Source organism: Podarcis gaigeae, assembly GCF_964106915.1.
Source record: "Podarcis gaigeae genome assembly, chromosome: 5".
NCBI lineage: Eukaryota > Metazoa > Chordata > Lepidosauria > Squamata > Lacertidae > Podarcis > Podarcis gaigeae.
Window position 1 is genome coordinate 57,242,780 of NC_139681.1, and position 12,182 is coordinate 57,254,961.

General features: G+C 42.2%; 1 protein-coding gene across 4 annotated transcripts in view; it reads right to left on the minus strand.

Moving 5' to 3' along the window:
* SUFU (SUFU negative regulator of hedgehog signaling) overlaps positions 1-12,182 on the minus strand; it is a 70,463-nt gene that overhangs the window by 8,459 nt on the left and 49,822 nt on the right. For all 4 annotated transcript variants that reach the window (XM_083738027.1, XM_083738026.1, XM_083738025.1 and 1 more), the window contains one exon: positions 3,036-3,104. In XM_083738027.1, coding sequence (XP_083594153.1) covers positions 3,036-3,104 — 69 coding nt within the window. The remainder of the gene's footprint in view (positions 1-3,035; positions 3,105-12,182) is intronic.

Below are 12,182 nucleotides of genomic sequence, written 5' to 3' on the forward strand. Positions count from 1 at the left end.
ACCATGATGGGAGAGTTTAAGAGCTTGGCAGCTAAACAAAACAGGTATCCTGGGCATATCAGAAACCTACTGTCAACAGAGAGAACCAGTAGATCACGCTTACAGAAAATCAAGAGAAAGCTCACATTAGGGCTCTCCTTCACTGAGGGAAGATCATTCAGTGGTAAACTTATTTTAAAACTCCTCCAATAATTTCTTCACATGAAAAAATGGTTAAAAAGTAATTTAGAACTATCATTTATTCACTAAAAACTTGGGTGATCTTGAGATAAATAAAAATTAGGGAGGCAGTAAACTTGGCGTAATAATGAAAGACAACTTCATTCACATTTACTGGGTTAAGTACTAGATGCAAGATGAAACAGTCTTTTAACTTCATTCTAGTTTTTGTTGCTGTAAAAAAACAGCACACCCCCATTTTTGATGTTGATTGTTCCTCAAAATGTCTCTCAAATCCATTTTTAATCCATGTAAGAAGTGTGCCAAGCCTTCCTGCATGGTTTTAAGATTCTAGGTAACTGTGCAGTCCCCGAGCCAGCTGTCTTTCTGGCCCTGACCAAGAGGCAGTTGCCAACTCCTCATATGATGAACCAAACTTCTCATTGACCTAAGACTTTGGGGAATGGAGAGGGTTCCCCACTGCCAACCCTGAAGACTGTTATGAAGCACCCCTAAAAATAAATATGAAGCATGCCTAAAAATAACTTTTCTATAGTAGCTTGCACCTTAAAAGGAAGTTTCAGTTTTGGCCAGGAGAGGCCCCAAGACAGACTCCATTACAGAAAACCAGGTGTGCATGTTCCAAGTTGGTTGTGTTATTTCCTTTGACTGTAAATTTCTGCTTTGTTGTTGTTGTTGTTTAGTCGTTTAGTCGTGTCCGACTCTTCGTGACCCCATGGACCAGAGAACGCCAGGCACCTCTGTCCTCCACTGCCTCCCGCAGTTTGCTCAAACTCATGCTGGTAACCTCGAAAACACTATCCAACCATCTCGTCCTCTGCCGTCCCCTTCTCCTTGTGCCCTCCATCTTTCCCAACATCAGGGTCTTCTCCAGGGAGTCTTCTCTTCTCATGAGGTGGCCAAAGTACTGGAGCCTCAGCTTCACAATCTGTCCTTCCAGTGAGCACTCAGGGTTGATTTCCTTCAGTATGGAGAGGTTTGATCTTCTTGCAGTCCATGGGACTCTCAAGAGTCTCCTCCAGCACCATAATTCAAAAGCATCAATTCTTCGGCGATCAGCCTTCTTTATGGTCCAGCTCTCACTTCCATACATCACTACTGGGAAAACCATAGCTTTAACTATACGAACCTTTGTTGGCAAGGTGATGTCTCTACTTCTCAAGATGCTGTCTAGGCCTGTCATTGCCCTTCTCCCAAGAAGCAGGCGTCTTTTAATTTCGTGGCTGCTGTCACCATCTGCAGTGATCATTGAGCCCAAGAAAGTAAAATCTCTCACTACCTCCATTTCTTCCCCTTCTATTTGCCAGGAGGTGATGGGACCAGTGGCCATGATCTTCGTTTTTTTGATGTTGAGCTTCAGGCCATATTTTGCGCTCTCCTCTTTCACCCTCATTAAAAGGTTCTTTAATTCCTCCTCACTTTCTGCCATCAAGGTTGTGTCATCTGCATATCTGAGGTTGTTGATATTTCTTCCGGCAATCTTAATTCCGGCTAGGGATTCATCCAGCCCAGCCTTTCGCATGATGAATTCTGCATATAAGTTAAATAAGCAGGGAGACAAAATACAGCCTTGTCGTACTCCTTTCCCAATTTTGAACCAATCAGTTGTTCCATATCCAGTTCTAACTGTAGCTTCTTGTCCCACATAGAGATTTCTCAGGAGACAGATGAGGTGATCTGGCACTCCCATTTCTTTAAGAACTTGCCATAGTTTGCCGTGGTCGACACAGTCAAAAGCTTTTGCATAGTCAATGAAGCAGAAGTAGATGTCTTTCTGGAACTCTCTAGCTTTCTCCATAATCCAGCGCATGTTTGCAATTTGGTCTCTGGTTCCTCTGCCTCTTCTAAATCCAGCTTGCACTTCTGGGAGTTCTCGGTCCACATACTGCTTGAGCCTTCCTTGTAGAATTTTAAGCATAACCTTGCTAGCGTGTGAAATGAGTGCAATTGTGCGGTAGTTGGAGCATTCTTTGGCACTGCCCTTCTTTGGGATTGGGATGTAGACTGATCTTCTCCAATCCTCTGGCCACTGCTGAGTTTTCCAAACTTGCTGGCATATTGAGTGTAGCACCTTAACAGCATCATCTTTTAAAATTTTAAATAGTTCAGCTGGAATGCCATCACTTCCACTGGCCTTGTTATTTGCAGTGCTTTCTAAGGCCCATTTGACTTCACTAAATTTCTGCTACCCTCCCCTTATCCTTTGTCAATTTAAAAATAAACTACTACTGTAACTTTCATTACAACACAGCCTTCTAATTCAGCAGTAAAAATTAAACAACAGGGCAGTTTTGGCAGTAGAAGTAGGAAAGGCTGTTCTACAAGCAGACAAACCTTGACTGGAGTCAACAGGTACTGTGAGAATTAGGATTATTTGCTTTTCATGGCAATGAATGAATGTTAGGGAGGATTACCTTATGATATGCACATGAAAAACCATTAGCAGCCCCACAGGAGTCATATAAATGCTCTTACCACAATGCAAGGCTGTCAAGTAAGCAGTAAAAAACTACAGAAGGTGTCATTACGGACAGTCAAAGTCTATGTCTACATTCAGTAGACTATAAGGGATAGGAATTCTGTCGGAATTTTGCCAAAACATCAACAACTGCTAGGGGAGTGGCTAGCATAGATGTCCTAAAATAGAACATTCAATCTTTACCATCCCCAGTGCTCCGACCACATAATCTTGGGGTGGCCACATGAAGGACTTTCAAGGACTGGGTGATAACAGCAAAGAAAACATGAGCCCTGGAATTATAGCCAAGAAACCAGGCCATCAAACCATCAACCAAGCAAATCAACCCCCTGAATACAGAAAGAGTCCCATTGGATATTAGAGTTAAGAAACTTACTTCCTCTGAAGAATTCAGATCTTCTAGGTCTTCCAGCATTCTTTCCACAAACTCTTCAGTCAGCAGGATCTGCAAAAGGGAGAAACAGTAGTTTTATTCTTTTACGCTCCAAGCTTCACCTAATTGCCAAGCAACAGACTCTTTCTTAGTGCACAGAGAAGAAACTGTACTGTTGTTCATACAGAAATTCACAAAGCCCTTGGAGGTCGGTTTGTTTCCTCCCCTAGTACCTACAAAATGCTGCAATTATTAGGGAATCTAGTTGTATCATCAATTCTCTCCCTGTGTCAAAAGCTGAAAGCTTTGATTCAGAGAAGAAGAAAAGCTAAGAATTGTGAAGAGAGATCACATTATCTGAAAAGACAGGCAATAGGAGAAAGGAGGTGCTTTTTGTCTGAAACACCATGAGCTAGCCTTAGGCTTCAATGAACGGATAGGAGGAAGAGGAGCAAGCTACTATTAGCCTGCAAACACATTTCCTACCAAATGGGTCAAATAATCTAACCTCCAAAGAACTTCTTTGTTAAACCATGCCTGAAATACCAAGACGTAATCCAGCGCTAATAGACAAAAGATATACCTGCCCTAGCTCAAATCATGTTTCTCCTGCAAGGGTCAGATAAACCAGATACACAAGGGCATTTAGGCATAGCAGCAAAAACCCTTATCTCCTACCCATGTCTTCATCCTCAAGAGTTCCTACTGCATGGCTTTTAAGGAGACTGTACAGTTAGCTATTATCAATAATATCTTTTTCACAGCATTCCTTAAATTCAGCACTGTTCCTGCAGTGGCGGCACCACATTGCACTAGAAATCGCATGCATTTGATGTGCATGATATTAAAGGTGACATCTGCAGCAAATCAACATCACAGGCTGCCATAGCTCTAGGCACCTCATTTAATTTCTTCTGGGATTTAGAAGCTTAGAAGTTGAAATTGAACAAATAGGCCCTGTTCTTTGAAAAATGTTCAACTTGAACTGAGCACCACCTTTTGAGAATATTTAAGAGCTCCGAACAACAGGACACTATGAAGAGACTGATGGCAGACAGTAGCCATTTATTCCCCTATGGGGGGGTGGGGATTCCCTGTAAGAAAATGATAGGAAAATCTGAGATAACTATCTCTGTTGTTCTACACACATTCAAAACTCTCATCCAAGAGGATCTTTTCCTCCCAGGGAAACTTTCAGCTACAACTAACATGGTAAACAGTCCCTAGAGCAGCAAACAGTCCCTAGGCTATCAAATGGTACTCAGTATGAGGCTTTTGAAATGCCACAACACTTCAATAGACCTGGTGGCATTGTGCAAACAGTTCCTGCCTCACTAGCCTGCTGTAACTGGTTTCTCAAGCTAGGACATGGTTCTGCCTTTGTATGGAGACTGTTTGTAAAACATACAACACCCCCCTCTACCTTACAAGTGTGCTCCGCCTTTAGCAACCAATGCTAGGTTTTCTAGGCTCGGGCAAACAGTGGACATATCTGGACAGCAATAACTAGAAATATGCTTTGGGAAAGACCATAGCAGGGTATGAAAACAGCCCTCCTCTGCTGTTTGCACCTCAGCTAGGGATGTTCAGAGAAAGACAATCTCTGAGATTGGGAGGCTCTGTTTAGCTATCACATTATGCAGTGATACACCCATCCTCTATAACTGTGCCACTCTCATTTTAAAGTCATCTAAGCCTGTGGCCCTCACTACATCTTGCAGCACTGAATTACACTAGGCAAGAAGGAACAATGAGAATACTGTGCAAACACAGAAATGATGCTTTACGTTTATGGAGAAGACATGTTTGTATTTTGAGGCTATTTCCCCCATCATGCAGGATCAGCAGTTAGGAATTTGAATCTCACTTTCATTGACCAAGAGCACTTAAAAAAAACACAACTGAACTCACATTTCTTGTTTACAATGAAGGCTTGGCATATACTATGCAATGACGAAATAGGAAAGCTGAAACATTTTCTAAAAATGTAAAAAAAAGAAGAAGCAGACGTATGAGGGACATGCCCAGCAAAACCTCTCTCTCATCCATTGGAGGGAGTCTCTACAGCAAGGCTAAAGGAAACTGGAGGTTTTGAGGAAGCAAAGGTAACTCTATAGGTCTGGTTGTTGATGCCAAGAAACAATAACAAATTCCTTAAAATTACATTTTATGAACTAATGTTAACAGGAAAAACTTGGCTGGCCAACAATAGATGTTCTCTGTAAAAAGGGTTTGTCTGCACTGGTTGTTACCCAACCGCTGGAAAAAGTCTCATTCTAATAGTCGATCTCATACAGCAAGGGTGGGGAACCAATGTGGCCCATGAGGCCATTTCTCCCAAACCACGCCTATCTGCTGATGTCAATAGATCAATGGGAGGATGGGGTTTAAGTCTGGCTTGGCTGTGTATCCTGTTCCCAGCAGGATGTAATCTCTGCTCAATTGCCCATGAGTGGGAATTATATCCTGCTCAGAAGTGCTGTTTGAGGCAGCGCATGTTCTTCTCCTACAAGTACGCAGGCAACAGCAGCAATGTGGGGAAGAAAGGTGTCTCACACTCTCCCCCCTGCCACTACCACCTGCTCACAAGAGAAGTGTGCAAGTGGCTTCAAACAGTGCTTTTGAGAAGCACTTTAAGAGAGCCCCATGCTCCTGTTTCAGCAAAGAGTTGCATAAAAGCACTGTTTAAAGGAGAATGGGGATGGATATTTCAAATAACACTTTTGGAACTCAGTAAAGGGACGCGGTGGTGCTGCGGGTTAAACCACAGAGCCTAGGACTTGCCGATCAGAAGGTCGGCGGTTCGAATCCCCACGACAGGGTGAGCTCCCGTTGCTCAGTCCCTGCTCCTGCCAACCTAGCAGTTTGAAAGGACATCAAAGTCCAAGTAGATAAATAGGTACCATTCCGGCAGGAAGGTAAACGGCATTTCCGTGCACTGCTCTGGTTCGCCAGAAGTGGCTTAGTCATGCTGGTCACATGACCCGGAAGCTGTACGCCGGCTCCCTTGGCCAATAAAGCGAGATGAGCGCTGCAACCCCAGAGTCGGCCACGACTGGACCTAATGGTCAGGGGTCCCTTCACCTTTACCTAGCAGCTGGCATGAAGGAAGAACAATCCTCCTAAGAACTGGGCTTTCGGTGCATGTGAGGGTTCTTTGCTGAGTAGGATGAAAGGGCAAGCGAACCTGTTTGGTGCAGGAATGCAAGAGTGCACCCTGCAGGGAGCTCTCTCACATGCCTGAAATTAGCATTAAAAGAATCCCCCTCCCTAAGCACTGGCTAATGTGAAGGGTGAGCAATCCTGCTTGCTCTTCGAAACAGCAGCAAGTGAGGCTTCTCTGCTTTTGCTTGCAAAATATAGCTTTATTTCTCTCACCCCAAGTCAAGCGAAGGGGAGAGGAGAAACAAAGCTAGGTTTTGCCATCCTTCTCCCTTGATCCAGGTACCCCAAAGGCTGTATTTTCAACACATATTGTCTGACTTCTTAAACTATGCTGGAATCCACCGACCTGTCTCTCTGTACACGACTTCCTCGGCCTACAATGATGACATGATGACCACAGACATGACAGAAATGTGGTAGGTGGCTGAAGTGCCACAGCAAAACAGCATTTTTGGGGGGTAGGGAGAGACAATGCTGCTGCAGCTTCTATGGAGGAAAAGCGTTTTGTGGGAACAAGCAGTTTGTTGTTGGAATCCTGCTAATTATTTCACTTATAAAAGTTGCCACCTTAGACCATTCTTGCTGTGACATATTCACACCATCTAAAACCTGAGGAAGTATTTTTTGTCCTTCTGAATGATTGTTTAAGCCACTAAATGGAATCACACAAACTAAGGTTTATTAAATTAGGTTGATTGTCTGAACATGGACCTGGACCTGGACCAGTTCAAGCAGCCAGTTCACTTTCTGGACACCAGTGTGCATCTATGCAATAAAAATACAAGCACCACCTTATACCAGAAACATTTGTATTCTAACTTTCACCACAAAGACACCACAAGATCCACTGTCCATAGCCAAGTCTTATTAAGAGAACTGCATCTGTTCCAACTTGTTGGACAGGGACTCACACCTTAAGCATTTACATCAGGCATTTCTTAAACTATTAACACCCACCCAATGAAGTGAAAAAGCAGGACCATCAAGGTTATACTAGTATCCAGAAATAATCTACTACAGGAGAGTCCCATAAGGGGAAAAAATTGACACAACACTACCTGTTATGTACAGCTCACAAGTAAACCATGTCTGCATAATGTCAAGGATCTACAGGCCATCCTGAACAATGATACTGTTTTCTCACAGGTCTTGAGTTGACTTATCCTTGCTTAAAGATAGCTACTCTCAAATTCAAGGTTCTGGTTAACATAGAAAGCCAGGAATAGTTGGGGCTCTGACTACCAGAAGGAGTGCCTCTCCTGCCCAGGGTCTGATATTTGCTGAGACCTTTTTAAGTAGCTGTACATGGACACAGACCCTACTGTAACCCTAGATGCCTGAGTGTTTTTTAGGACAAAGTTGATGCACTATTGTAAGACCTAACGTTAAGGACTCGTGCACCTGCTCATATTCCTTTGTAATCTATTGTCACCTGCCAGCAATGTCCTTCTACATAAAGGTTAGTTTCTATGCAAAAGACGAAATGTTTGCAAATCAGACACTAGAAATGGCAGTATTCAGAAACCAGTAAGAGTACATTTCAACATCCCAGAGCCCTGTTACTAACCTGAAAAATTGCATTCTCTGACATTATTTTATAAGGAGACTCCAGCGTGAAATTGTTGAATTAGAACCAAGACGTCCAAGTCTGTTCAGGCTTGAATACAGACAATAGTTTCCTGTTCAGTACAAATGTTAACTAACAATTGCAAAACTTAGGATAATTATATTATCACCAATTGCTGCTTTTGTGAATGTTTTTCCCTTTCTCTTCAGGTTTATACAGTAGTTGTGACAATTTTATGTACTTGTTGCTGTTCATGGCCATTTGGCCCCCTTCTCTCTCTCTCTCTCTCTCTCTCTCTCTCTCTCTCTCTCTCTCTCTCTCTCTCTCCCTTCTCTATACCCATACTGCCAACTGTGTATAATACTACATGTATCTGATGAAGTGGACTCCAGCCCACGAACACTTATGCTAATAGAACACTGATGCCATGGGACCCTTTGTTTCCAATTCTCTGCAATGTACCTACCCAATTCTGGACAGACATTGCCAAGAACAGTGCCTCCTTCCCTCCAACAGTGGAGGGGAGGGAGGGAGGCCTGCATCTTCATACTGCTAATGGACCTTCTTATATGAATAGCAGCCAGGAATTTAATGGGGCAAGAGCTTGCAAACTTGAGAGCTGACTGTTTCTTCTCTTGCTAAAAATGGGATGGTGCGGCAGAGTCATTCAAGCTTAGACTGTAGAATCAACCCTATGCTGGTCCCTAGAGAGACTAAACATGGCTTAATAGTGCCTCTCAACACCTACCAGAGGGTAAGGCACTATTGCCTTGTTTTGCTTCAACAAACCTAGGGGATGATTTGCACAGTGCTATGTATGTACACAAATCTTGAGAAAGTGATAAAACTGCTAAATGCTCGCCTCTGGATAGCCTTACTAGAACAGAGCAATTGTACAATATATTAAGTCAGCTCTCTAAGTTTGTTCAAGCAACAAGTAAAGCAGTTTGTGGTGGGTGTCGGTAATAGTGTTGGAATGTTCTTGTCACAATCATCACACTTTCCCTGTAAAGCTACACTACTCAAGGGAGACTTGAGGAAATGACACAAAACACTCAACCTGTATTGTTGCACAAACCTTTAGCATATATTGGTATTCCCAACATGCCACTCAGACTTGGGGAACTTTAAAGAAAAAAATTGTCATTATTTTATTGAACAAGAAATTACTCTTCAGAGGTAATCTCAAAAACTGCATGTCAGAGACCCTTATTTTCTTATGAAATGCTTGGATAAGGATTTTTATGAAGAGAAATCCTTCTTTATCAACGTAACAGAATTTTTTGGGCATGAAACCTACATGAAACCTAAGAGTGATTCAATGCACATCAAAGACATGGACCTTTCAAAAAGGTACATCAAGCTCCCTGCTCTAAAAATAAGAACCTAAGTCAAGGTCTGTTAGGGATTAGCCTTCTGTTAAATATTAAAGAAAAGTAGCTAACAGGAGGCAAAAATGGCTGAATAGTAGGACATTCCAAGGACTGATTTTGAGTCTGGCTGGTAACAACTTATGTTTGCTTTTTTCACCTGATGCTATGGTTTTCACCTGTTTTGCCACGTTTGTGACTTGTTTCGCTATGCTGTTGCATACCACCTTGGGACACTACATGACAAAGGGTTAAATAAATAAAATATTTGTTACAACTGTTGCTATTATTACTGTTATATAGCCAAAGCTAGAGAATAACTTGATAGCAAGGGTGATCAACAAAATGGCAGACCGAAGCCTTAATAGTGACTTCAATGTGCACAGTGGAGCTTCTCACTTCCCATGCCAGGCCTGGTTCAAGTGCTGCCCTGCATACTTGCTTGACAAGCCAAATGCCAGGCACTTCTGAAAGCAAATTTTGAATGCGGTATGAGCATTCTCATATGTGGCTGCTGCAATTTCTTGTGTATTTCTTCCCAACGATCACATATGCAGCTACATTTAGACAACACCAAGCGCAGAATTAGTTGTTACCACTACCTAAAAGGCAGCACCCATTTCTCACAGTGGCCAGCTCCTGGGAAGATGGAAACACAACATAAAGGCAAGAGCCCTCCAACACTGTTGCTCCCAAGAATATTGTTGTATTCATGGCATACTGCCTCTTAACATGGCTCATGGGCTTAGCCGGGAGGGGGAAGCTGCCTCCCCCCATCAAGTAAATAAATAAAAATACTTAAATAAAAGTAGAAACTGTAGAAATATTTTTGACAGATTTTTCCGAGCAAAAGAAAGTAATTTAAAACAGTTGTTGAGACATTTCATTCCAAATCTGCCAGACAGAGGATGATGACAGGTGGATGTCCTGCCTCACTCCCCCAACATAAATCCTGCCTATGCCTATGGCATGGCTGTTTCATACACCCATTACGGCTTACACCTGTTGACATGCCTATGCTCCGCAACAAATGGGCAGTTAAATTTTATTTGGAAACAGGTAACACACAGCAACATCAAGAGGAGACATTTTTTACACTGCTCATACCTGTAGGCATAATCAGGCATGGCAGCAGTCTTCTTTGGTTATTAGATTTTTATCATTGTCTAAATTGTAGGAAGTGACTGTGTCAAGGAGGAGAATTTTTGTATTTGCGGGGGCTCCTTATAGGGGAAAGTATGGTTCCAAAATGTGCTGGAAGCCTCCATAGATATTAAAGGCTCCCCCACTAGACACAGTCACCTTTTACAAAGTGGAACACGATAAAAACTGATGAAGGCCAGAGCTAGAATACTCATCCCTAACAGCCCCTGTTTCCTTACCCACATTTCTTACGTCTGAAGGCAGATAGTGTTGCTATTTTTAATACTTTAATAATAGCTGGGAGGGGGTGGCAGGGGAGATCCAACCAGAATCATAGAACGGGAGTGTGTTTTAACCACTCTCTCCACACCATTCTTTCTGTGGGTCAAAACATGCAGATATTATAAAGATATTAATTTCTGCCCAAGACAAATGACAGCCCCAGGGAGAGGCATTATCCCTTTCCTCTTACACTGTAGTTTCAATGGGGGGAGGCATGGCTGTGACTATTAAAATACTGTTTGAAAAACCAGCTGCCTACTGTTGTATCTAGTCTGGCCCTGAGCTGTAGAACTTTTCTCACCAGCAGCATAGTAACATCCAAAAGCAAAACCATGTTACAAAAGATGACTAAACATGTTAAAGAGACTGTAAACTACAGGACTGCTTTTCAAATGAGTTTTCACCTAGATGAAGGTGAGGCCAGGCTCAGTATTTACAACAAAATGAACATTTGTGCCAGTTTCAAAATAATGATGTTCGCCATTTTTCTTACCTTTCACATTACAGTATATTGTTAGATGTAAGCATACAAATTCAGAGTGGGCAAGCAACAACTATGCATTTGCAAGTGCCTGTTAAGCAGATAAAGACACAATGGAGCCAAGAGACGGATGGTCCTTTAATAAAGCAAAGGCACTGGCACATGCATGTGTGCTGCTACATAAAGAATGAAGCAGCCATTCTATTATTTCAGAAAAGGGACTGTCTTAATGCAAGTTCTGTCTTAGCTTTTTAATGCTTTGACTATTCCTAACACCATGGACTGACAGATGCTGGAAGAAAACAGGAAGAAATGGAAAATGCTGTTTTAATAGCTCCAATGCTATTAAAATTTTTGTATGTGGTTTCTATGACAGAAAGCCCATTACACAACACTGGATAGGCTATTTGTTTGACCCAGCATGGCTGTTTTAATGCTCACCTGAAGCATTCACTCTGCCCCCAGGAAGAGGTTTGCCTTAGCAATATCTTCAGAAAGAGGTGCTGATGCTTTTGGCAGCCATTATTCCAGAGGAGGTGAAACCGTTGCTGGAAGCCTTTGATCATGTACAGCATTAGTATGAGTGTTACACATCAGAGACACTGCCACAGTAACTAACATACAAACAGAAGCTTAGTGCTAACAAATGAGACTTCTTGCTTGCTTAGCATCTTTGTGGCTCAAAGTGATTTTCTCATTGAACAATACCGGAGACAGTGGAAGGTGTTAGGGAATTAAGCTAGGCTGACACAAGGAATCCTGAAGTTTCAGCTTTGTGTAACTGATTAGCAGGTATAAAAAACTTGTAGAAAAGTTTTCTTCATGGACTTTAATATGTAATGCTAAAAAACCTCATATTTTGTGGCCAAAAAAAACTTAATTTGCTATGAGATTATTATAAAATCTAAATAATATTAAATTGCACTCCTCCCCCCAATACTATTTGGGGGAGCATAAAGATTCCTAAACAATCTGGAATTGTGTGTTGCAAGTTGGTGTTAGGGAGCTCAGCAAGTTCTGAGCTTAAAAAGGTGGAGAAAAAGGTATGCAACTGCAAGAGAGTATTAAAAAATACATTGAGGAAGAACTATGAGCTGTACTGAGGGCAGAAGGCTCACTTTGTGACTGATGGATGCTCTGTG